This window comes from Mustela putorius, unplaced genomic scaffold (assembly GCF_011764305.1).
Source record: "Mustela putorius furo isolate JIRA1106 unplaced genomic scaffold, ASM1176430v1.1 tig00000487_pilon_pilon_pilon, whole genome shotgun sequence".
Lineage (NCBI taxonomy): Eukaryota > Metazoa > Chordata > Mammalia > Carnivora > Mustelidae > Mustela > Mustela putorius.
Window position 1 is genome coordinate 4,814,735 of NW_025421399.1, and position 27,913 is coordinate 4,842,647.

The 27,913-nt window shown below is 36.3% G+C and overlaps 1 protein-coding gene across 1 annotated transcript in view; it reads left to right on the forward strand.

Annotated features, from left to right (window-relative positions):
* Positions 1-27,913, forward strand: part of EFCAB13 (EF-hand calcium binding domain 13) — a 139,251-nt gene that overhangs the window by 43,996 nt on the left and 67,342 nt on the right. The window contains exons 9-13 of the mRNA XM_045080864.1: positions 2,338-2,481; positions 10,005-10,076; positions 21,060-21,554; positions 23,947-24,084; positions 25,551-25,622. Of these exons, the coding sequence (XP_044936799.1) occupies positions 2,338-2,481; positions 10,005-10,076; positions 21,060-21,554; positions 23,947-24,084; positions 25,551-25,622 (921 nt within the window). The remainder of the gene's footprint in view (positions 1-2,337; positions 2,482-10,004; positions 10,077-21,059; positions 21,555-23,946; positions 24,085-25,550; positions 25,623-27,913) is intronic.

Below are 27,913 nucleotides of genomic sequence, written 5' to 3' on the forward strand. Positions count from 1 at the left end.
AGTTGTCAATTATTAGGTAGAAGAGAACCAGAGGGAATATGTGCATGCACTGGGGCATGCCTTCCACGCTCAGATAGTTTTCAACTCTTCCTTAGCCTTCACTTCCTGCTTATGTGTATCCTCAAGGTAAGCCAGAGGTGAGATTTCAGGACCTGTTCAGGTTTTCCTGGGTATGGCCCTATCCATGTGTGGCCATAGATGGATTGCCATCTAGATGCTCAGGAATATGTCAGCACTTTTCAAAAGTCTCTATGGACATCATATTTCCCAGATTTTCCTTTTAAGCTCTTTGCTAGCCTTTTGTTTGCTCCAGCTGCTTTTATTGACTTAGAAATTTCTGAGTGGAAAGATAGTAGACTATATCTACTGTTTTATTTGGGTGAAATGTTCACAGTCATTGATGTGTGTAAAGAGACATAGAAAGGTATCCAAGTAGGATATTAATCAAAATACATCATTTTTGCATGCCCTGGATGGGAAATTTATGTTGCTTTTATCTTTATTCTTTGTATAGTTATGGGTTTATTTGACTTTTTAAAATTAGTATGCTATTGGAAGAGTAGCAGTAACATTGAAGACCAGGGCTTCAGAATCTGCCTTTGTGTTGTTTCAAGTTTTATTTAAATTCTAGTTAGTTAACATCTAATGTAATATTGGCTTCAGGAGGGAAATTTGGTGATTCATCACTTACATATAACACCTGGTGCTTATTCCAAGTACCACTTCAGGCAGTCATAATGTTAACTAATTGCCTCTGATTGTTTTTAATGAGTACTCCCAGGGAAAATAATCTGCACTGGGCAAGCTTTGAGTCGGGTAAAATAAGGACAGTTTTGTAAGTAGGATCTTCCACAGAATCACCAAACAGGTCTAATAATGACTGTTCTTAGGGAATGGGGCTTTGAAGAAATTTAACCTCATTCTTTCCCATTGGCTGCCAGGCTACTGTTTTTCAGCATGATTATAGGCTCTCAGTTTTAAATATTCCTGGGAAGCTGGGATGATGATATGGGAATATGACAAGTTAAAATGCCACAAAATTGGGGCACCCAGGTGGCTCAGTTGGTTAAGCAGCTGCCTTCAGCTTGGGTTATGATTCCAGGGTCCTGAGATCGAGCCCCATATCAGGCTCCCTGCTCAGCAGAGAGCCTGCTTCTCTCTTTCCCCCTCTCCCTGACACTCTGCTTACTTGTGCTCTCTCTCTAACTCTCTGTCAAATAAATAAAATATTTTTTAAGAAAAGCCACAAAATTCACTATTACTGAGATTCAGCCATTTTTCTTGAAAAAACACTCTTTGGATTGCTGTAATTCTTTTATCTTACATACAGAGTTTTGGGAAAAGTTGATTCTGACAACTTTTGCCAGTGTTCTCATTGCTTTTATGGAGGAGAGGATTCTCAGGCATCCTTCCTCTGCCACTTTTGCTCATTTATCAATAACTACTGTTGAATAAATGAATAATGCTCAGTTCTTCCTCCTGTGTAAATCTAAAATCTTTTGGATCATTATGCTTGTTATAGCCTGAATTCCAAGAAATGTGGTCTGACTATAAAGTGGGTTTGCTCTCTGGAATTGATTATGGGAATTGGGTTTCCTTATCAAATTAAATTGAGGGATGCAGTGGTCTGAGGAGCACTTACATTCAGCATTAGGACCAGGTATCAATCTGTTTAGGTTTTAAGAAAGACATTTGTGTAGGAAAAATTATCTCTGTGTTCTTTCCAGTACTTTTGATACTTATGTTAGCATAAGAAAATGAAGTCTCTCTCTCTCTCTTTTTTGAAAATGAAGTTTCTGTGGAGAAATAGAAGTTCTTTCAGTAGTGGTTAAACCACTGCTCAATTCTTTGTAATATGATAAAAAATCTAAAGAGAAATTTTGTGATCTATTCCATTCTCCTCTTATACTATTTTTTTCTAAATGACATTTTTAAGCAATTAATAATGCTTTCAAATTTTGGTTTAAGCTGTCCTGCTATTATAGATTATACCACTGGTAAGAAATTATTTCAGTTAAAAGTTTTAACTAAGAGGTGAATATGCTATACTGAGAGAACCCATACCTTTTAGCACAATGCTCAACATATAAATGGTATTCAGTAAATACCAGCTATTATTGCTAATATTATATCACTAGTGATAATAGCAAAAATTGTATTTTTTTACAAAGAATATCAGAATTGAGCAAATGCCTACCTGCAAGTAAAATTTTAGAAAACCCTATGCCTATGTTATTTTCCTATGGTAGATTATTGACACAAAATTAGCTCCTTCAAGAAAAGCTGTTGGATCTTATGGTAAAATAATTTCTTTTTTTTTTTGTTGAATTTTTGCAGCATTCCAGAATGCCTTGAAGATTTTCTGTAGGATAAAAAGTGGTCGAGTTGCCACTGATGAACTGGCTGCTGTTTTGGATAGCATGGATATCCCTGTAATCCCTGAAACTTTTCAGGAAGTGATAAAGCATGCTACTATAGACAGTGAGTTATTTGAATTAATATGTATATATATCTTTCTTGGATATCAATTTTCTGATTTACCCTTTATTTCTCCTTGATTCTTGCCTTTTGCCATCATCACTGCTTACTGATGTCTTATGGTAAGAGATAACCTAGGACTTATTTCACTCAGCATAATCTCTTCCAGTCCTGTCCATGTTGCTACAAAAGTTGGGTATTTATCCTTTCTGATGGAGGCATAATACTACATAGTGTATGTGGACCACATCTTCCTTATCCATTTGTCCATTGAAGGGCATCTTGGCTCCTTCCACAGTTTGGCGACTGTGGCCATTGCTGCTATAAACATTGGGGTACAGATGGCCCTTCTTTTCACTACATCTGTATCTTTGGGGTAAATACCCAGTAGTGCAATTGCAGGGTCATAGGGAAGCTCTATTTTTAATTTCTTGAGGAATCTCCACACTGTTCTCCAAAGAGGCTGCACCAACTTGCATTCCCACCAACAGTGTAAGAGGGTTCCCCTTTCTCCACATCCCCTCCAACACTTGTTGTTTCCTGTCTTGCTAATTTTGGCCATTCTAAGTGGTGTAAGGTGGTATCTCAAGGTGGTTTTAATTTGAATCTCCCTGGTGGCTAGTGATGATGAGATTATGCTGAATGAAATAAGTTAAGCAGAGAGAGTCAATTATCATTTGGTTTCACTTATTTGTGGAGCATAACAAATAGCATGGAGGACAAGGGGAGATGGAGAGGAGAAGGGAGTTGAGGGAAATTGGAAGGGGAGGTGAACCATGAGAGACTATGGACTCTGAAAAACAATCTGAGGGTTTTGAAGGGGCAGAGGGTGGGAGGTTGGGGGAACCAGGTGGTGGGTATTTGAGAGAGCACGGATTGCATGGAGCACTGGGTGTGGTTCAAAAACAATGAACACTGTTACGCTGAAAATAAATTTTAAAAATTAAAAAAAAAAAAGATAGCCTAGGACAATTTAATGAGAAATTTCTAAAATTGTATTTTGGTATGTTTGATAAAAATCTAAGAGAAAAATTGATTTATTTTCTTTTCAAATTTAACTCTCTTTTCCAGTAGTTATTTCTTGTCTGTGTAGAGATAGTTTCTGTAGTGTTAAGGGCATTGGTTTCACAAGTTAGGAGACCTAACTTTCTTTTTTTTTTTTTTTTTTTTTTAAGATTTTATTTATTTACTTGACAGAGAGAAATCACAAGTAGATGGAGAGGCAGGCAGAGAGAGAGAGAGAGAGGGAAGCAGGCTCCCTGCTGAGCAGAGAGCCCGATACGGGACTCGATCCCAGGACCCTGAGATCATGACCTGAGCCGAAGGCAGCGGCTTAACCCACTGAGCCACCCAGGCGCCCGACCTAACTTTCTTGAATTAAAAATTTTTTTAGATAGCTTTGATTACATAATCTTCCTATGTTATTCAGTTACTCTGCAAAACGTAGATATCTTTTAAACATTACAAATATATTTAGCAGATGTTTTGTATTACATGTTTACATGTCATGAGGAGGTGGCTGATAATAGTGGGCTGATAAATTATTGATTCTTTGATTATCCATTCATTTAGTCATTTAATATCTACTGTGCTTGGAACTGTGCTAGGTGATACACAGATGAAAAGAACACACTTCTTATTCCAAAGGACCTCAACGTTCTAGTGTGGAAAGAGTCAAGTAAAATTAGAATAATAATGTTGTATAGAAAATACTATTATAGGATGTAGCTAGGCTTCAAATGTATCCTGGAAGCACCAGGGAAAGATTATCAGAGAATGTTATATCTGATCTAAATCTTGAAGGATCAGTAGGGGTTAATTGGTTGAAGGTGGTAATGAAGAATGAGAAAGATATTTTAGACTGAGGGAATAGTTTGTATAAATATGGCAGAAAAATAATCAGACATGACTTTCAATGGACTTCCACTGGTTTTTGTCATATGTTAGTGGTAGCTTTATAGGGGGCCCTTGGTTGCTGAAATGTGGTGTGAAGATAGAACCAGGCTGCATGGATTTCTTTCCTTTCCTTTCCTTTCCTTTTCTTTCTTCCTTTCTTTCTTTTTTTTTTTTTTTTTGAGATGGAGAAGAATTAGAGGGGCAGACAGAGAATCTTAAGCAGACTCCACACCCTGCATAGAGCCTGATGTGGGGCCCAATCTCACAACCCTGAAATCATGACCTGAGTCAAAATCAATAGTTGGTCATTTAACTGACTGAATCACCCAGGCACCCCAGGCTACATGGATTTTACTAGGTAGTCATTTATGGTGGGTTCTGGGTTGGTAGACATAGTTGAGGGACATTCCGAGGAATGAAGATATCCACAAAATATGGATTTTAAAGATTAACCTCAAGCCATATTATTAAATAGTCTTTAGGGCACAAGTCCACCTATATCTGGTCTTTCCCCCTTTGCATTTTAGTCAGAATAATCTTCTTTTTAAAAAATACACATCTTATCATGTTCCCTCCCTACACAAAATCTAAAAATACTTATTGGGATGAAGATCCCTTTAATGTTGTGGTCAAGGGTTTGCAATATCTGGCCTTTACAGTAGGGCTCCAGCTTTTTCACAGACCACATTCTGCTTTGCTTACTGTGCCTTCACAGAGTTTTGGTTGTATGCCATGCCTCCTCCTGCCATAGCTTTTGCATATGTTCTTTTCTTTCCCTGGAACATTCTGCTCCTCCTAGTTAATTCCTACTTCTACTTTAGATTTAAACTCAACTCTATAGGGATGTTTCCATGGCTTCTCTGTCGAGCTCAGATTCTCATATCACTCTCAGAGCCCTAACCACAATTGCAATTTTTATTTCTTATTGTTTTATTAAGACATGTATCTCAAATAATAGCACTAGGAAAGCAGATATCATGTCTACTTTTTGCTCACTATTGTATCCTCAGTACCTATTAGTACAGTGCTTATATTACATATTAACTGCTCAACAAATATATGTTGAATGAGTTAATAAGTCTCACCCTTTACTCCATCTCCTCTAACCAGACAGAACAAGATTTCTTCACTATGTCATTTTGATAAGCTGGTTGTGACCTAAGATAAAATTCTTCACAGGGAAGGTCCTTGTCTTTTCACTAGGAAAATCATTTTTATAGGTTTGTTTGATTATGGAAGTTAAAGCCTATTGGGAGACACCTAGTTTGAGCAAAAAGGTAAAGTAAAGTACTCTGTGTAAGTAACAACAGGAATTTAGATTACCATAGTGGCTAATTGGCAGCTGGAGGAAGAAGATTAAGGGCAGCTAAGAGTGGATTGGGGGGGTCCTACAATCAGTAGAGAGTAACTATAGGCCTCGGGACAATAGTTTGATATCGCTGGTTGTACTATAAAGAACTTCCATACTCCAATTAATTGCAAGATATCTAGTAAAAGTTGGTTATGTACAATAGCCTTGTGTTAGTAGTGTTGGTGGGATTCAAAGGAGAAAGATCTATAGGTTCTGTGTTAGGTAAGCTTTTGGTGGAGAGACTTATAGCACCTATAGAATATGATGATGTAAGTGAGATGGAGAGTCCAGGAGAGTAGAAGAAATACAAATCAATTGCAAGAGTGTAAACCACTCAGGAATCCTCAAATTTTGGAGGGATGACTGATTTATGTTCATATCGTGTATGGTCTGGGATCTGAACTATTTAATTTAAATATTAAAGGAAAGAATGCCAAAGACCCCAGGATGCCAGAATTCTTGGATTACCTAGGTAGGAGATATGCATTCTTCTGTAACAGAATTTTGAAGTAAGGAGTGATGTAACTAGTAGAAGGCATAACACCCTGTTATACGTACTGTTTAACTTCTTGTTTTTGTATTTTCTTTGTTTTTTTTTTTTTGAGTAATAATGGTATGTGGAGAATATGTTCATTTTATGAGTATTCACAATGAGAGGGAAGAATTACATCACTGGAATTTGCAAGGAAATCCAACAAGCATTTGCTTCATTAAGATATGACAAGAGAAATATGGGAAATAACTTGTCGAGAGTTCTGGGAGTGTCAGGTAGTTTTGTTTTTGAAATAGGATATTTTGGTGCAATAGTTTTTTTCTCTTATGGTGATTAATAATCTGATAATTTAACTGGGTGAAAAGTAGTGACTAGTGTATTTTTTTTGATAGAGGAGGTTTTTTATATTGTGGAGCTGTTGTGAAGATTGTGAAAATATAGTATTAATAGTCACTTAACACCTTCAAAGTAATGTTGCCCTGAATATGACCTTGATGATTAGGATATTTTTTTTTTCACAGTAGATATTTATATTTTCTAGGTTGAATTTCCTCCTGAAGTACGTATATGAGAATGGGAGGCTGTTTTGAACTTACCTTATGAAATAAATTGTGTCTATATCTATACTGATTGCCTCAGTCTCATCTAGGAATTATTCATTAAGGTTCTGATAAGCCAGATAGGAGCCAGAATAGTAATTTCAGATTCTGTAATGCTTCTTTGGCCACCAGGGACTATTTAAATAGATAATTTAATTTAAATTTGTTTGGGAGGTTTGTGATAGATCTGTTTTTGTATAGAAGCACGAAATAAATTTTGAGCAAGAGCTAGTGAATCTATAGTTAGCTACTGCATTCTCACTGGTTGATACTGAACCTCTTTCCAGAGAAGGTAGTTTTTTAAGTGGAGAGCGGTTACAGATAATATGTCCTTCTCCATTGGAGTAGCAGTTGATTTCTTATGCATAGACTGAAGAATAAACCTAGTGTTTTTATAGGTAGGGAAGTCAGCTCCTGGTCTTTTTCACCTTGGATGTCAAGCAAAGTCAAACATTTGGAGGCAAGAACTATTGGGAAAAGCATTTTCTACCTATGTACGCAATTGGAATGACATATTTAAGGTCACTGCCTCTGAACCCATTCTCTGTCATACACTGTCTAAGAAGGAAAATGGTCTTAGACAAAGGCAAGGGCAGGAATGATAGGAAACTATACTTATGAGCGCCGGACACATAGAAGATGCTAAATAAATGGTTTTCTGCTATCCACAATGTGGACATTACATTATTCTTTACAGCCTTCAGTTTGTTTTATTCATTCAAAAATAATTTTGGGGGCACCTGGCTGTCTCAGTGGGTTAAGCTGCTGCCTCGGGCTCCGGTCATGATCTCAGGGTCCTGGGGATCAAGCTCCGCATCGGGCTGTCTGCTCAGCAGGGAGCCTGCTTCCCCCTCTCTCTCTGCCTGCCTATCTGCCTACTTGTGATCTCTCTCTCTGTCAAATAAATAAATAAAATCTTTAAAAAAATATTTTTTTTAATTTTCAGCATAACGGTATTCATTATTTTTGCACTATACCCAGTGCTCCATGCAATCCATGCCCTCTCTAATACCCACCACTTGGTTCCCCCAACCTCCCACGCCCCACTGCTTCAAACCCCTCAGATTGTTTTTCAGAGTCACAGCAAATATCATCCTCAATGGGAAAAAGCTTGCAGCCTTCCCGTTGAGATCAGGAACATGACAAGGATGCCCACTCTCACCACTCTTGTTCAACATAGTATTAGAAGTCCTAGCAACAGCAATCTGACAACAAAGAAATAAAAGGTATCCAAATTGGCAATGAAGAAGTCAAACTCTCTCTATGCAGATGACATGATTCTTTATATGGAAAACCCAAAAGACATCACCCCCAAACTACTAGAACTCATACAGCAATTCAGTAACGTGGCAGGATACAAAGTCAATGTCCAGAAATCAGTAGCTTTCTTATACACTAACAATGAAAATACAGAAAGGGAAATTAGAGAATCGATTCCATTTACTATAGCACCAAGAACCATAAGATACCTGGGAATAAACCTAACCAAAAAGGTAAAGGATCTGTACTCGAGGAACTATAGAGCACTCATGAAAGAAATTGAAGAAGACACAAAAAGATGGAAGACCATTCCATGCTCTTGGATCGGAAGAATAAACATTGTTAAAATGTCTATACTGCCTAGAGCAATCTATACTTTTAATGCCATTCCGATCAAAATTCCACTGGTATTCTTCAAAGAGCTGGAGCAAATAATCCAAAAATTTGTATGGAATCAGAAGAAACCCTGAATCGCTAAGGAAATGTTGAAAAACAAAAATAAAACTGGGGGCATCAAAGCTTGATTTCAAGCTTTACTACAAAGCTGTGATCACCAAGACAGCACGGTACTGGCATAAAAACAGACACATAGACCAGTGGAGCAGAGTAGAGAGCCCAGATATGGACCCTCAACTCTATGGGCAAATACTCTTTGACAAAACAGGAAAAAATACACAGTGGAAAAAAGAGAGTCTCTTCAATAAATGCTGCTGGGAAAACTGGACAGCTATATGTAGAAGAATGAAATTCGACCATTCTCTTACACCGTGCACAAAAATAAACTCAAAATGGATTAAAGACCTCAACGTGAGACAGGAATCCATCAGAATCCTAGAGGAGAACCTAGGCAGTAATCTCTTTGATATCAGCTACAGCAACTTCTTTCAAGATATGTCTCCAAAGGCAAAGGAGACAAAAGTGAAAATAAACTTCTGTGACTTCATCAAAATCAAAAGCTTCTGCACAGCAAAGGAAACAGTCAAGAAAAACAAGAGGCAATCCACGGAATGGGAGAAGATATTTGCAAATGACAGTACAGACAAAAGGTTGATATCCAGGATCTATAAAGAACTCCTCAAACTCAACACACAAAACAGATAATCATATCAAAAAATGGGCAGAAGATATGAACAGACAGTTCTCCAATGAAGACATACAGATGGCTATCAGACACATGAAAAAATGCTCATCATCACTAGTCATCAGGGAGATTCAAATTAAAACTACATTGAGATATCACCTTACAGCAGTTAGAATGGCCAAAATTAGCTAGACAAAAAAAAAATAATTTTTAAGGGCTCCTGGGTGGCTCGGTTGGTTAGCATCTGCCTTTGGCTCAGGTCATGATCTCAGGGTCATAGGATGAGTCCTGCATTGGGCTCCCTGCTCTGCAGGGAGCCTGTTTCTCCCTCTGCCTCTGCCTCTCTCCCACTCTCTCTCTCTGTCTGCCTCTCTGTCACTCATGAATAAATAAATAAAGTCTTAAAAAATAATTTTTAAGTGTTGCTAAGTAGATACTTTGCCAGGCATTGGGGAAACAAATGACACCTTCTCTGCTCTTGAAGAGTTCATGATCTAGTGAGGAAGACAAGAGTTAAAACTTGAAATTCTGCCTATGGTAAACTCTCAGAAAAAGTGTTTTTTAAAAAATATCCTGATTACCTAGCTTTCAGGCTTAAAAGGTGACTAATTTCTTTTGATGGGAAACTCTTAATAAGGAGAAAAGAAAATAATGGTCTTCATCTTACATTTCAATGTGTACTGAATTATTAATTCGCAATTCCAGTTATTATTCAAAACCTATAATAGCTGGCCGTCCACTCCGCATTCCACACATCTCTGTTATTTTCATACTAGAATAGGTTGGAAGTGATATTTATATTCAAAAAAAGAAAGACACCGTTTGAACTTATTCTTTCTATTACAGGTAACCACAGGGTGGATATTAGAGATATTATATTTACTTTGGATGAACTACAGCACCAGTATGAGGGTTTTTGTAAGTGAGCTCTTATTGTTATGATAAGCTTTGTTTATCATACAAGTTTTAAAGCCTTCTCTGAAACCATTGCTCTCTTAAATTAGGGAGGTAAGGTTTAATATCCTAAATATACCTAATTAAAATTGGTTACATAACTATCTCTTAATTTTCTACTTTTATCTTTCCCTTAGTATTTTTTTTAATACAAAGTAAACTTTAAAACAAAATAGTAACACTGAAAAAAGATATTTAATTTGCAAATCTTGGGTCATTTGAACATCCTGATACTGACAGTTAAACATTTTTAGTATATTCTTCACTGTCATTCATGATTTAGTTCAGTTTTTCTTCATTAAGTACTTTTTAAATCTCTTCCTATTATACATCTTGTCATTCCTTATTCTTTCTCTAATTTGTTCAAGTATCTTTTGACCAATATTATCTATGTATATAATTTTAAGGATTATACAGTTGTAATAAGCTTACAGCAAATAAAACGGTCTCTGATCTGTTCATTTTCTCAGCTTCTCCAGAGGCAAACATTTTAAATATTTTAGAAGATTACTTGACATTTGTCTTCATGACAATAAAAAACATGTTGTAATTTTACTTGTTGATTTTTAAAATTTGGGGTAGATGTAGTAAATTTCCTAATTATGAAAAATAAGGATTTAGCTGTTTTATCTTCCTTATCTTCACCATATCCACTTACTCTTCCCATACCTATCCACACTCCCAATATAGTTACATGGACATTTGATTAAGTTTTAATTCAGAATTTATGCTAGTAGGTTTATGTGAACACTGTTCATAGCTGAGCTATATAGTATCTTGTGGTTACTTTTATTTTCCTCAGAAAATTTTTCCCTCTTTGAATTAATAATTGTCTTTTTAATTTATTTGCTTGATCTTAAATATATTTATTTATTTATTCACTTATTTAATTTAAAAGGGAGATGCAGGGGAGGGCAGAGGAAGAGAGAGAGAGAATCCTAAGCAGCCTGCATACCCAGCATGGAGCCCAATGTGTGGGGCTCAGTCTCATGACCTTGAGATCATGACCTGAGGTGAAATCAAGAGTCCAACAAATGCTTAATTGACTGACTCACCCAGGCACCCCTATATGCTTGATTTTTTAAATTAAATTATTTTTATTAACATATAATGTATTATTTGCCCCAGGGATACAGGTCTGTGAATCATCAGTCCTACACATTTCACAGCACTGACCATAGAAAACACCCTCCCCAATGTCCATAATCCAGCTACCCTATCCCTACCCCCCACCCTCCAGCAACCCGCACTTTGTTTTATGAGATTAAGAGTCTCTTATGGTTTGTCTCTCTCCTGATCCCATCTTGTTTCATTTTTTCCCTTGCTACCCCCCATAACCCTCGGCCTGCCTCTCAAATTCCTTGTATCAGAGAGATCATATGATAATTGTCTTTCTCTGATTGATCTATTTCACTAAGCATAATACCCTCTAGTTCCATCCATGTTATTGCAGATGGCAAGATTTCATTTCCTTTAATGGCTGCATAGTATCCCATTGTATATATATACCACATCTTCTTTATTCATTCATCTGTTGATGGACATTTAGGTTCTTTCCATAGTTTGGCTATTGTGGACAGTGCTGCTATAAACACTTGGATGCATGTGCCCCTTCAGATCACTACATTTGTATCTTTAGGGTACATACTCAGTAGTGCAATTGCTGGGTCATAGGGTACCTCTATTTTCAACTTTTTGAGGAACCTCCATGCTATTTTCGAGAGTGGCTGCACCAGCTTGCATTCCCACCAACAGTGTAGGAAGGTTCCCTTTTCTCCACATCCTTGCCAACATCTGTCATTTCCTGACTTATTAATTTTAGCCATTCTGACTTGTGTGAAGTGGTATCTCACTGTGATTTTGATTTGTATTTCCATGATGCTGAGTGATGTGGAGCACTTTTTCATGTGTCTGTTGGCTATCCAGATGTCTTCTTTGCAGAAATGTCTGTTCATGTCTTCTGCCCATTTCTGGATTGGATTATTTATTCTTTGGGTGTTGAGTTTGATAAGTTCTTCATAGATTTTGGATACTAGCCCTTTATCTGGTATGTCATTTGTGAATATCTTCTCCCATTCTGTCAGCTGTCTTTTGGTTTTGTTGACTATTTCCTTTGCTGTGCAAAGGATTTTGATCATGATGAAGTCCCAGTAGTTCATTTTTACTCTTGCTTCCCTTGCCTTTGGTGATGTTTCTAGGAAGAAGTTGCTGCTGCTGAGGTCGAAGAGGTTGTTGCCTGTGTTCTCAAGGATTTTGATGGATTCCTGTCTCACATTGAGGTCTTTCATCCATTTTGAGTCATTTTTTGTGTGTGGTGTAAGGAAATGGCCCAGTTTCATTCTTCTACATGTGGCTGTCCAATTTTCCCAACACCATTTGTTGAAGAGACTGTTTTTTTTTTTTCTTCCCCATTGGACATTCTTTCCTGCTTTGTCGAATATTTGTTGAGCATAGAGTTGAGGGTCCATGTCTGGGCTCTTTGTTCTGTCCTTCAATCTATGTGTCTGTTTTTGTGCCAGTATCATATGCCTTGATGATTACAGCTTTGTAATAGAGCTTGAAGTCCAGAATTGTGATGCCACCTGCTTTGCTTTTCTTTTTCAACATTCCTCTAGCTATTCCTGGTCTTTCTGACTCCATATAAATGTTAGGATTATTTTTTCTATTTCTTTGAAGAAAATGGATGGTATTTTGATAGGAATTGCATTAAATGTGTAGATTGCTTTAGGTATCATAGACATTTTCACAATATTTGTTCTTGTAATCCATGAACATGGAACATTTTTCCATTTCTTTGTGTCTTCTTCAATTTCTTTCATGAGTACTTTATAGTTTTCTGAATACAGATTCGTTGTGTCTTTGGTTAGGTTTATTCCTAGGTATCTTATGGTTCTGGGTGCAATTGTAAATGGGATTGACTCCTTAATTTCTCTTTCTTCTGTCTTGCTGTCGGTGTATGGAGATGCAACTGATTTCTGTGCACTGATTTTATATTCTCACACTTTACTAAATTCCTGTATGAGTTCTAGCAGTTTTGGAATGCAGTCTTTTGGGTTTTCAACATAAAATATCATTTCATCTGCAAAGAGCGAGAGTTTGACTTCTTTTCCAATTTGGATGCTTTTAGTTTCTTTTTGTTGTCTGATTGCTGAGGCTAGGACTTCTGTTACTACGTTGAATAGCAGTGGTGATAGTGGACATCCCTGCTGTGTTCTTGACCTTAGGAGAAAAGCTTTCAGTTTTTCCTCATTGAAAATGATATTTGCTGTGGGTTTTTCATAGATGACTTTGATGATATTGAGGTTTGTACCCTCTATCCTTATACTTTGAAGAATTTTGATCAAGAAAGGATGCTGTACTTTGTCAAATGCCTTTTCAGCATCTATTCAGAGTATCATATGGTTCTTGTTTTTCTTCTATTAATGTATTGTATCACATTGATTGATTTCCGGATGTTGAACCAAGCTTGCAGCCCAGGAATAAATCCCATTTCATTATTGTGAATAATCCTTTTAATGTAGTGTTGGAATCTATTGGCTAGTATTTTGGTGAGAAATTTTGCATCCATATTAATCAAGTATATTGGTCTGTAATTCTCCTTTTTGATGGGGTCTTTGGTTTTGGGATCAAGGCAATGCTGGACTAAAAAATGAGTTTGTTAGCTTCCCTTCCATTTCTATTTTTTGGAGAATAGGTATCAGGAGAATAGGTATCAATTCTTCTTTAGATATTTGGTAGAAGTCCCCTGGGAAGCCGTCTGGTCCTGGGCTCTTGTTCGCTGGGAGATTTTTGCTGACTGCTTCAATCTCCTTACTGGTTATAGCTGTGTTCAGGTTTTATATTTCTTACTGGTTCAGTTTTGTTAGTTTATATGTCTCTAGGATTGCATCCATTTCTTCCCGATTGTCAAATTTGCTGGGGTAGAGTTACCCATAATATGTTCTTATAATTGTTTGTATTTCTTTGGTGTTTGTTGTGATCTCTCCTCTTTGATTCATGATTTTATTTATTTGGGTCTTTTCTCTTCTTTTTGATAAGTCTGGCCGGGGATTTATCAATCTTATTAATTCTTTCAAAGAACCAGCTCTCAGTTTCGTTGATTTGTTACTGTTCTTTTGGTTTCAATTTCATTGATTTCTGCTCTGATCTTTATGATTTCTTTTCCCCCGCTGGGTTTAGGCTTTTCTTTGCTGTTCTTTCTCCAGCTCCTTTAGGTGTAGGGTTAGGTTGTGTACTTGAGACCTTTCTTGTTTCTTTAGAAAGGCTTGTATTGCTATATATTTTCCTCTCAGGACAGCCTTTGCTGTTTCCCAAAGATTTTGAACAGTTGTGTTTTCATTATCATTTTCATTCATGTTGCCATGAATTTTTTAAAAAATTCTTTAATTTCCTGGTTGACCCATTCATTCTTTAGTAAGATGCTCTTTAGCCGGTATGTATTTGAGTTCTTTCTAAGTTTCCTCTTGTGATTGAGTTCTAATTTGAATATTGTGGTCTGAAAATATGCAGGGAAATTTCCCAATCTTTTGATAACAGTTGAGACCTGAATTGTGACCTAGGATGTGATCTTCTGGAAAATGTTTCATGTGCACTAGAGAAGAATATGTATTCTGTTGCTTTGGGATGGAATGTTCTGAATATATCTGTGATGTCCATCTGGTCCAGTGTGTCATTTAAGGCCTTTATTTCCTTGTTGATCATTTACTTAGATGATCTGTCCGTTTTGGTGAGGCAGGTGTTAAAGTCCCCTACTATTATTGTATCATTGTCAATGTGTTTATTTGATTTTGTTATTAATTGGTTTATATCATTGTCTGTTCCCATGTTAGGGATATAGATATTTAAAATTGTTAGATCTTCTTGTGGGACAGACCCTTTAGGTATAATATAGTGTCTTTCCTCATCTCTTATTGTAGTCTTTGGCTTAAAATCTAATTTATCTGATACAAGGATTGACACCTCACCTTTCATTTGATGTCCATTAGATAAAATAGTTTAAAAATGTTAAAATAGGAAATAAGAAAAGTTAAAAAAATAGAGTGAGGAAAAAAATTAAATTAAAAAAATTAAACTTTGAAAGACTAAAGGATCATGAGAAAAAAACCATAAATTTATGTTGCTTCCTCCTAACTTGGGAGTTCTGCTGTTCTCATTGATTGGTGAACTTGGTCTTGGCTGGATATTCTTAATGATCTTCTGGGGGATGGGCCTTTTGCAGTGTTTCTCAGAAGTCTTTGCCCAAGGCAGAATTGCACTGTCCTTATCGGTGGCCAGACTAAGTAATCTGCTTGGGTTCACTCTCAGTAGCTTTTGTCCCCTGAACACTTTTCTTACAGCTTTGGAGGATGGGAATGAAGATGGCGGCCTCCAAATCTCTGGCCCGTAGGAACCAAGAGCTCAGGGCCCCACTCCTCAGTGTGCCCTCAGAGAAAAGCAGTCAATCAATCCCATCTCCCTGGTCTCTGGCCCTACTTTGAGCTCACTGAGCCTGTGAATGAGAGTTTCTATCTCTGGTGCATGGCCCTGTTTGGACTCCAAACCCAACAATTTCCTGCTGCATGTTCCCATGCTGCTGCTCCCAGTGGAGGAAGAGGGGCTCTCACTGGAACCTCCACTTGTGGGGTCCCTGCTTGAACACCAGTGGTCTAACTGTGCCTTGGATCATAGTTTAAGGTAACACTGAGCTGAGAGCGCACTCCTGGGTTCTGTCTCTGCAGCCAGCTTCCCTGCTCCAATACCCATGAGCTCTGCCACACTCAGGCACCCCCAGTCTTTCAGTGACCCTGGGGGTCCTGACACCACACTGTCCCCGTGAGGACTCCACCCCACTTTTAGCCTCTGGAGCGACATCCCTCAGTGGAGCAGACTTCTAAGAGTTCCTATTTTGTGCTCTGCTGCTCTCTCACTTGCTCTGAGCCAGCTCCTCCCCCTGTGGTCTGTCTTCCCATTGCTTCACATTCACTTCTCCACATGTCCTACCTTCTGGAAAGTAGTCAATTTTCCGTTCCTAGAATTGCTGCTCTTCTCTTCTATCTCCTGTTGAGTTTGTAGGTGTTCAGAATGATTTGATAACTACCTAGCTGAACTCCTGGGACCTGATGATATTTCAGTCTCCTACTCCTCCACCATCTAACTCCCCTCACCCCCCTGGATCAAGTATTCTTAGCTGCATATTTTTATTATTTAGCACCCTGAATATATCATGCCAGTCCTTTCTGGCCTGCTATGTCTCTGTGGATATGTCTGCTGCCAGCCTAATGTTTCTACCTTTGTAGGTTATGGACCTCTTGTCCTGAGCTGCTTTCAGGATTTTTTCTTTGTCTCTGAGATTGGCAAGCTTCACTATTATATGTCGAGATATTGATCTATTTTTATTGATTTTCGAGAGGTGTTATCTTTGCCTCCTGAATGCCTGCTTCCACCCCCAGATTAGGGAAGTTCCCTGCTATAATTTGCTCCAACATACCTTCTGCCCCCCTCTCTCTTTCCTCCTCTTATGGGAGCTTAACTATTCTAATATTCTTTCACCTGATTATATCACTTATCTTTTGAATCCTCCCATTGTGATTGAGTAGTTTATCTCTCTTTTTCTTGACTTCTTTATTCTCCAACACTTGGTCTTCTATATCACTAATTCTCTGTTCTGCCTCATTTATTCTAGCAGTTAGAGCCTCCATTTTTTATTGCATCTTATTAACATCCTTTTTGATTTTGACTTGATAAGATTTTATTTCTCCAGAAAGGGATTCTCTAGTGTCTTCTATGCTTTTTTCAAACCCAACTAATCTTTTATAATCATTATTCTGAACTCTACTTCTGACATCTTACTTACATCCATACTAATTAGGTCCCTGTCAATTGGTACTACCTCTTGTTCTCTTTTTTGTGGTGAGATTTTTTGTGTTGTCATTCTATCCAGAGAAGAATAGATGAATGAGAGAACAAAATGCTAAAATGGCAAAACTGCCCCAGAGAAATATACACTAAACAAATCAGAAGAGACCTGAAACAAACAACATATATATATATGTCTCTCTCTCCTCCTATCAAACAACGTATATATATATATATGTTGTTTGTTTCAGGTCTCTTCTGGTTTGTTTAGTTTTTTTATATATATATATATATATATATATGTATATATATATATATGAGAGAGAGAGGAAGAAAGAATATAGAGAGAGAGGTGAGCAGAACAGAGCAATACATTGGATCCTCTGTGTGTGCTTTGGTCTGTTTTTTAGAAGAAACTATATCCCAAAATTGTAAAGAAGGAAAAGGAGATATGTGTGTATATATATGTGTGTGTGTGTGTGTGTTTATATTATATATTATATTATATGTATTATATATTATATATAATAAATCCATAATATATTTTATTTTATGTATTTATATGTTAACTCATATTATAAATATAAATTATAATATACATTATATAAATTATATATATTATATTATGTAATTTTTATATATCTTGATATATAATATACAAAATAGATTAAAAAATAAAATACATTGAAATGATAGAATGTAACTATAAAGATGAAAATTATAAAAGACTTAAAAAAAGAATATAATCAGGTAGGTAAAGACAACAAGGCAGTATACTAGATTCTGTATGTATTTCGGTCTGTCTGTTAGAAGAAACTGTATTCCAAAATTGTAAAGAAAGAAAAACTTATGTATATATCATTTCCATTCAGCATGAATAACTTCTTTTAGTAAATTTTTTAAAATAGTAAATCTACTAAAAATGAATTAGCTTAGTTTTTCTTCATATGAGAATATTTTTATTCTCTTTAATGCCTGAAGGATATTATCATTGGATATAGGACTCTAGGTTTACAGCTTTTTCTTTCAGTATTTTTTTTAAAAAGATTTTATTTTGGGGGCACCTGGGTGGCTCAGTGGGTTAAAGCCTCTGCCTTTGGCTCAGGTCATGGTCTCACGATCCTGGGATCTAGCCCCACATCAGGCTCTCTGCTCAGCAGGGAGCCTGCTTCCTCCTCTCTCTCTGCCTGCCTCTCCACCTACTTGTAATCTCTGTCAAATAATTAAATAAAATCTTTTTAAAAAAAGATTTTATTTTTAAGCAATTTCTATACCTAATGTGAGGCATGAATGTACAATTCTGAGATCAGGAGTCCCATACTCCACTGACTGAGCCAGGCAGATGCCCCTCTTTAAGCACTATAAAATTTTATTTCTTTACTTCTGGATTCCACAATTTCTGATGAGAAATCTGATATTATTCAAATCATAAAATGAATTGTTTTTCTCTAGTTGCTTTCAAGGTACTTGTCTTTAGTTTTTGGCAGCTTGATTTGATTTGTTTCGGAGTAGATTTTTTGAGTTTATTCTATTGAGATACATGGTGCTGCTTGAATCTTTTTGCCAAATTTGTAGGGTTTTTTTTGCCACTATAACTTCAAATATTTGTTCTCCATCACACTTTTTCCTGTCCTTCTGAGACTCCACTGACACAAATGTCAGCCCTCTTTCATATTGCCCCACAGGTGTTTGAAACTCTGATCATTCTTTTTTTCCTCTGGTTGTTCAGATAATTTCTATTGATCTATCTTCAAATTTATAAACTCTTCCTCTAATGATTCCATTCTACTATTGAGCCTGTCTGGTAAGTTTTTTTCTTTTTTTCCTTTTGTTATTATATTTTTGAGCTTTAAAATTACCATTTGATTCCTCTTTTGTCTTTTATGTCATTTTCTTTCTATTAATTTCAAAAATGTTTTTATTTGTATGTTGGAGCATTTTTATAATAGTTGCTTTGAAGTCTTTATCAAAAGTTCCAACATCTTTGTCATCTTGGTTGTGTTGGCATCTATTGATTGTCTTTTCCAAAGCAGATTGAGATTTTCTCGGTTCTTCATATATGAAGTGATTTGAATTAATATCATGGACATTTTGAATATTAAGTTATGAGACTGTGGATCTTAACTCCTATGGAAAATGTTGACTTGTTTTTGTAGAAATTTCACTCAGTTTGGTTCAGGCTACAAGTTTCAATCAGTTTTCTATGTTTAGTAGTTTCAATGTCAGTTTGTTTTTCACAGCCTTTACAGTGCTATTCAGATATGTGGGACATCCAGTAGCCCACCTGGGACCTAGATGGTGGTTTATCCTGGAGTTCAGTTCTCAGAATTTATGGTATACTGTTTAGTATCAAATCCAGTAGCTCAGGGTGAACCCAGTGTTATGAAGTTACTTTCCTGAGCTGCTCTCCCTTCACAATTTACTTGGTGCTTTATAGTCTCCTAGAGCTCCTTTAAATAATGTTAGATTTGGTTCTGATGCAGCTGAATTACTTGGAATCAGTTTGGTCCTTTTGAAGCTTGCTTTTTAAAGCTTTTTAATGATGATCACATAGCTGCTTTTAGGCTAACTTAGCTCTACTACTAAGGCAGCATTCTTCAGATGAGTCTACTGGAGGCCCCATGTATTATATGATCTTTCTTCTCTGGTTGATGGGATCAGAAATCATTCTCAGTTCTCAGGGAGCTACAGGAATTGTCCTAACTACAATTTTCTGGTAATTCTCTCCTTGTCCTTGGGTAATATCTTCTCATGTATGTGCAGATTAATACCCAGCCAAAGAGTTAATGCTAATCTCCAGAACTCAGCAGTTCTTTCTTCTTTGGCACTCTACTCCCATATTCTAGATTCTTTAGCCTTCCTCATATCTCTCTTATCTTATCTCTTTTTCCTCTACTCATTCAGACCAGCATGCTCTGTTCAGGTTTTACTCTCTTATGCTATGACATGGAAACTACTTCCAGTCAGTAAGCTGGTACAGTTGTAGGGTTTCTAGCTTGTTTCCCTTCTTTAGAGGATTATTTAGTCCTGTGCTACTTATTGTCCAATGTATAAAAACATTTTCATCCCACATAAATTGTCCAATTTTTTAGTTATTTAAGTTTTGAGGGTAAAGTTGGTCTCTATTGCAGTGTCTTAGCCCAAAGCAGAAGTGTCAGACTTTTTTTTTATCCGTTCACTAGCCTATTTCTTTTTGATAGAACTTAGAGATCCATGTCACCATCTTTAAAGTTTTCTAAACTTTTTACACCTACAACTAATACAATGTTATATGTCAATTTAAAAAAACGAATTAATTTCAAAAAAGATTTCCAGACATTGAAAATCCAAATTTTTCATTTTTCATTTTAAAACACACTAAAGTTTTAATTTTAATTTTAATTTTTCTAAGTGAAGTTTTAATTTTTCTAGGTAAAATGACTTCTTAGTCAAGATTACTGCTACTATGTTGAAGTTTCTTGTTTTTCTTTGACTTTACTTGATGATCTCATAGAGTTGTTTTGATGACCAAGTAGTATAACATTTGAAGTTCTTTAAAATGTGTTATTCAAATGTGACATACTATTCTGAGCCATCAGGTGAACTTTATAAATGAAGCCCTAGTGAGATATTATATTAATTTTTTCTAGAAATGTTATTTTATATACAGTTATTTTCCCCCCACAAGTACTGAGAATCTTTAGAAGAGTAAATATTTGTATTCTGATTTTATAAATAAAAATTTCCACTACTACAACTTCCTTTTAGTTTGGTATGCCAATAACTAAGGGAATTGTAGCTATATTGACACATCAGCCTATTATCTTTCAAACCTGACAAAGAGTGGGAAATGAGAACTATGTACTTTAGGAGGCTGTCACTTTTTGATTTAGTGTAACTTTGAATAGCTTTGGATGGAGAAACTTAAATCTATTAAACCAGAAGAGTATATTTAACCTAGTTAATAGTTCAGTCTTTTGGTTATTACCTCTGTAATTTTTTAAACATATTTATTTTATATTTAAGCAACTGATAATTTGTTGAAGAGCTTCAATGAGGTCTTAGTTATTTAAAAAAAAGCTATTTCAAATTTTGCAGGTAAATGAAATAATTAACTATGTTTCTCTTGCTTAGCAATTATGGAATGGTCAGCCTTGGATGAATCTACTTCTAACAGAAAGTTATCAAATATTTCAGAATGCTATCTACAGTATAGGAAGAAAAGTGCTTTATCTTCCAGACTATTTGAACCATCATTATTCCCGAAGTTAAATGGAAAAAACCTCCAATATCATAAAATTATGGAGGATAATGATTACCTTGAATATAAAAGATCAAAAAATCCTTTGCAAATAAAAAAATTCCCAAGTGGGATTGATAGCAGCAATATAGGATTCCAGGAACTATATTCAAAGGATGGCATAAACTTTAAGAAACATTCAGAGAAGATTGAAATTCATGACTCAAAGTCTATACCACATAACCTGAAGAGGATTACAAGCCTCAAAAAGTCTCTGGATAAAAGTGATATATTTAGGATCCCCAGACTTCAGAAGCCAGATGTGAGAAGGCATTCTAGCCCCCTAAAACAGGTTTCATCAAAGGAAAAAACTGCAATGAATGCTCTGGGTCAGTATCTTATATGTAAGTCAAAATCTAGGTCCTTGAGTTCTTGAGTTATCAAAGAAATGAGCTGAATTAATCAGTTATTAGATAGTTGTATGCATTTCAGTTGTCAGTACTTTTGAGTAACTGCCCCTTCTGGTCTATTAGGCCAATGCATATAACACTGTGGTTTTGACTGTTGTGCTTTTCCAGATGCTCCCTTTTTCAGATTCCTAACTTTGACCAAGAAGCTTACTCAGAAATTAACCGGACTGACTCAAGTTCCCTAGAAAATAGAAGGCCTGTTTTCTTTTGGAAATGGCTATTTTATCATTTACTTAACAAAGTAGGTAGGAAGTCTATGTGAAAAATTTGCTCAGGTTCTGTAATTTAAAGCTATGGTATCCATATCCCATATGATAAGATAATGCTTCAGATATTATTTCCTATGGATGTGGGAATATCAAGAGAAAATTAATATTATACATCTCAGCTGCCCTGGGCTTTATAGTCTTCCTCAAAGATAAGTAAGGCTTAAAAACACAGACCTGTACCCCTGGGGATAAAAATATATGTTTATAAAATAAAAAAATAAAAAAAAAAAGATAAGATTTCCCAAATGATACATGTTTTTGTACTTCTGTGATACCTCTATCACAGAAATACTGCATATAGAACTTAATTAAATACTCCTTCCTGTAGTCCTTGACTGAAGTTACTTAAGTTATGTTTATTTTCTTTAAAGAAACATAGTGACCTTTTTATTGCACTTCATATTATGTGTAATTGTTAAAATGAGTGCTTAGTGAAATATTAATGATTCATACATAGTAATGCATGTTTTCAATAACTCAGTTGGAAAGGGAGTGTTCTCTATTAAGGAGGCACAACGATGTTTGTTTGAGTCCTTTACCTATGCCCTACTATTACTCTGTGCCTCATTCCTATTTCTGAGTTCTTTATATTCCAGGAAGAATTAAAAACCTATGAAATGTGTTAGCCTGAGTTAAAGAAATAGCCTAGAGTTAAAGGAATAATGGAATAGTAAGCATTTACCCAGTGAATAGAGGACTGTGGAAGAAAGTGGTTATTTATCTTCCTGGTGTCACTAAAATCAAATCACCTACCATTGCCATGCTTCATGTTCTGTGTATAGAGAAGTGTGAAATATGGTATGACTTCCAAAATAAACTGATGATAATTGAACGTCTATGAAATGTGACTGTCACTTGATTTACATTTTAAAAATTATTAACTTTTCATTTAAAAATAATTTTCAAATCATAATTACACAAAGGTAAAGACATTTTTATATAGTCTTCATCTAGTTTTCCCAGGTGTTAATGCACTGAACAAGGAAATTAACACTGATATAATATTACTAACTACTCTGAAGACCTTATTTGATTTTTTTTCATTTGTTCCATAAATGTTCTTTTTAAAAAATTGACATACAATGTATTATTTGCCCCAGGGGTACAGATCTGTGAATCATCAGGCTAGACATTTCATAGCACTCACCATAGCACATACCCTCCCTAATGTCCATAACCCAGCCGCCCTATCCCTCTCCCCTCCCCCAGCAACCCTCAGTTTGTTTCATGAGATATCTGGTTCAAGGTTTTATTCAGGATCTCAGATTACATTTAATTGTCATGTATCCTAAGTCTCCTCAGATCTGGGATAATTTCATGACCATGGCACTTTTGAAGAGTATTGACTAGTTATTTTGTATAATGTCCCTCATTTGGATTTTTCCTTGTATTTATTCATGAATAAGTTCAGGTTATACATTTTTGGCTGGAATATCACTAAAGTGATATTGTGCCTATCTCAGTGCAGGATATCAGGGGGCCCATCATGGCCATGCATATCTGCTTCTAAAATGTTAACGATTTTGAAGATTGTGAACGGAAAGTATGGTAGACCAGTGGAGCACTGAGCATTATACACAAACAATGAATCACAGGACACTATATCAAAAACTACTGATGTACTATATGGTGACTAATGTAACATAATTAAAAAAAACAAGAAGAAAATAATAAAGTGATGGGAAGGGCACAGAATCTCATTTTTTGCTTGGAATCCTAGAATTTGAACACATTAGTGTTATGATCTCTTGAACTCATATATTATATTTTAATCAGAACCAAGAAGCATTGGCTGAGCAACTTGAACAGGTTGTTCCTCCAAGCAAGTAGTTCATAAATGCTTATAGAATTTTCAAGATTGTTTTCTGTTTGAACTACAAGGGAAATATTTACAACAGGAATATGAAGAAAAAGCAGTCCTGTGAAATAATAAGTAGATAAAACTTGCTTTTTGATTACTAGATAAAGATTTTGGGTGCTAATTGTTGCTTAAGACACATAAATCCTGTAGCTGAATAGTACTTTACATTTTGTACATTTAGAAAACATCTGTGAAGCTATCCATAAACTCCAAGAGAATTACATTGCTGCAGAAGAACTTCAGTCCATTTTGCCTTCACTAGGAATTACTTTATCAGACAAAGAGCTCAAGAAGATTGTGACAGATACTACTCAGAATGGTGAGACTGATAATGCCAAACTTCTTGAGAAAATTAGGTAGTTTTATGGATAGTATTAAATGATGGAATAAGTTCATTCAACTAATAATGGAGCAGAATGGGCCCTGCTAAAGAAGATTCTAAAAGAACAGATACAAAAATGGAAAATAGTATTTTTTAAAAAGTTGCTGGAAAGTCTGACCTAATGGATTGGTTTGGAGGAGCTAGGCCTTTTTATATCTCAATTGTTTATGTGGGACTCCATGACTATCTCTTAGCTATACCTTCTAGTTTGGAACATGTACTTTGGAAGTCTGATCCAGTTGTAGGGAAGTTTAGGCAATAAAACTACAATATCCAAAGGGTACAAAAATCTCTGAGCAAATAGCCCAAGGATCCAAGAAGAAATCATTAGAGATTCCAAAATGGAGGAGGAGTGCTACAGCTAGGAATTTAGGGCTATGCTTCTTAAACAAAAAGGCAGTCAGTTAGCATCTAGAAGATGTTAAATGGCATCTCCCAGTCACCAGCCTAAGTTCAAGGCAGAGTTTAAGTTTCCAGGAAGGGTTGTTGTATTAGAGAAGTTGTTTTATCATTAGTTAAGAACTGCCCATAGCAGAAGTTTAGTTGAGGAGAAGGCAGAGGCAACATTTTGGGAAAAGACTGACTTGGGAATGTCTTAGAAATGAATTCTTAGAACCTAAGCAAAATTTCCTAGCTAAGGTAAATAGAAAAGAAGATTTGTTTAAAAAAAAAAAAAATCTCAGGAATAGGTGCTACTAAAATTATTGAGCCCTTTCTTTTCTTTTCTTTTTTTTAAGATTTATTTATTGGACAGAGAGAGATCACAAGTAGGCATAGAGGCAGGCAGAGAGAGAGGGGGAAGCAGGCTCCCCACTGAGCAGAGAGCCCAATGTAGGACTTGATCTCAAGACCCCGAGATCATGACCCAAGCCGAAGGCAGAGGCTTAACCCACTGAGCCACCCAGGCACCTCTATTGAGCCCTTTCTGTTGCTTATCCGGATTGGTATGATCACTGTGGAGGCTTTGTACCTAAAAATAGAAAGTTATTTGGATCAGCTGGATGTAGGAGGTAGAGATGGGGACACTTGGGTCTGTAAGGAGTGGTTAGTATTGTCAAGGTGTCTTAATGGGAAGCATATTGAGTGGGTTTTCATGATGGTATGAAATAGACACTAATTTCTCATGGTCCATCTGTATGGGCACTTTTCCTTTTTCCTATATCTATCAACAACTGAGTACCTAACTCAGTCCATTGCACTTAATCATAGATATTTAAAAATTGTTAAGTAATTGTTGAAATGAACTGACCTAATTTAGAAAGACTCATCTAGGGAAACAAAATATGAAGACTCAATAGGATGATGATGAAGTGAAGGGGAAGTAATTCTTAGTTGTATTAAAAAACAAATTCACCGTTTATGCAAAAACATAATAATGCATAATCCAACTCTTTATTTTACAGAAAGTGGAATGGTGAACTTAGATGACTTTATGAATGCTCTTTCCATGGAGCAAAGTCCTCCTGAATATGATGGTAAGTGGGAAGTTTATTTTAAAATGATTTGGAGGAAAGAAACAGGTTGAAAAGAGTTAGGTTCGACTGAACTGAGTTTGCTTTTTGGATAGACACTTAATAGTCTTGAAATTCTCAGGCAAGCCATTTGCCAGTTTGTTAAAGACTTGCCCTGTCAAGGTAATAATAGCTAACTTGCTTACCTCCCAGAGTTGTTATGTGGATTTTAAAAACTGTAAAGTACTACATAAATGTAGAGTAATAGTAAGGAAATGAGATGAGATAGGTAATTAGCTACATTCTTAGTAATTGATGGGTAATTTTATTTTTTTTTATACTTTTTTCCTTTATTTGTGAGAAAGAGAGAAAGAGAAAAAGACAGCACAAGCAAGGGGAGCGACAGGCAGAGAGAGAAGTAGGCTCCCCACTGAGCAAGGAGCCCATTGATGGGATGGTGCGGGACTCTATTCCAGGACCCTGGGATCACAACCTGAGCTGAGTCACCTAGGTGTCCCTGATTTTTAATTTTTTGTAAAGGACTTGTTTAAATGAAACATTGGTTTGGTTTGCCTTTGTTTTAGAGCATTTCTAAAAACAATTCTATTGATGTACAATTTACATACATAAAATTCACCTGTGCAATTTTTATGAAATTTACAAACATATAACTATAACTACAATCCAGGTTTTAAAAAATTTTTCCTTGCAGTGATTTTATTTTTTATACAAACAATTAAATATTTTTCAGCAAGATTAAAAAATAAAAGATAAGGCTTATTGTTTATATTTCCTTTCATATATTCATATGCTAAAGAAGAAAGATACTCTTTTTGTTTCTTCCTAAAAGATTTCTCAGAGAAGGGAAAATTCATCCAAAGGAAAGATTTTCTATTATACTTAGATAAAAAGTCTCCTGTTGGGGCACCTGGGTGGCTCAGTGGGTTAAGCCTCTGCCTTTGGCTCAGGTCATGATCTCAGGGTCTGGGATTGAGTCCTGCATTGGGCTCTCAGCCTGCTTTCCCCTCTCTCTCTGTCTCTCTGCCTACTTGTGATCTCTGTCAAATAAATAAATAAAATCTTTAAAAAAAAGTCTCATGTTAAAAGCTACTTCATCATTTGTCCTTTGTTTTTTTTTTTAATTTATTTTTTATTTATTTTCAGCGTAACAGTATTCATTATTTTTGCACCACACCCAGTGCTCCATGCAATCTGTGCCCTCTCTAATACCCACCACCTGGTTCCCCCAACCTCCCACCCTGCTGCCACTTCAAACCCCTCAGATTGTTTTTTAGAGTCCATAGTCTCTCATGGTTCACCTCCCCTTCCAATATCCCCCAACTCCCTTCTCCTCTCTAACTCCCCATGTCCTCCATGCTATTTGTTATGCTCCACAAATAAGTGAAACATTATGATAATTGACTCTCTCTGCTTGACTTATTTCACTCAGCATAATCTCTTCCAGTCCTGTCCATGTTGCTACAAAAGTTGGGTATTCATCCTTTCTGATGGAGGCATAATACTCCATAGTGTATATGGACCACATCTTCTTTATCCATTCGTCCATTGAAGGCCATCTTGGTTCTTTCCACAGTTTGGCGACCGTGGCCATTGCTGCTATAGACATTGGGGTACAGATGGCCCTTCTTTTCACTACATCTGTATCTTTGGGGTAAATACCCAGGAGTGCAATTGCAGGGTCATAGGGAAGTAATATTTTTTTTAAAGATTTTATTTATTTATTTGACAGACAGAGATCACAAGTAGGCAGAGAGGCAGAGAGAGAGAGAGAGAGAGGAGGAAGCAGGCTCCCTGCCGAGCAGAGAGCCTGATGCGGGACTCGATCCCAGGACCCCGAGATCATGACCCGAGCTGAAGGCAGCGGCTTAACCCACTGAGCCACCCAGGGACCCTGGGAAGTTCTATTTTTAATTTCTTGAGGAATCTCCACACTGTTCTCCAAAGAGGCTGCACCAACTTGCATTCCCACCAACAGTGTAAGAGGGTTCCCCTTTCTCCACATCCCCTCCAACACATGTTTCCTGTCTTGTTAATTTTGGCCAATCTAACTGGTGTAAGGTGATATCTCAATGTGGTTTTAATTTGAATCTCCCTGATGGCTAGTGATGATGAACATTTTTTCATGTGTCTGATAGCCATTTGTATGTCTTCATTGGAGAAGTGTCTGTTCATAACTTCTGCCCATTTTTTGATATGATTGTTTTTTTAACCATAGTCTCTTTCTCTTCTTCTGGGACACAAGTGTTAGATTTTGTGTTTGTTTGTTTTTTGTTTTTGAGAGAGATAAAGGAGCA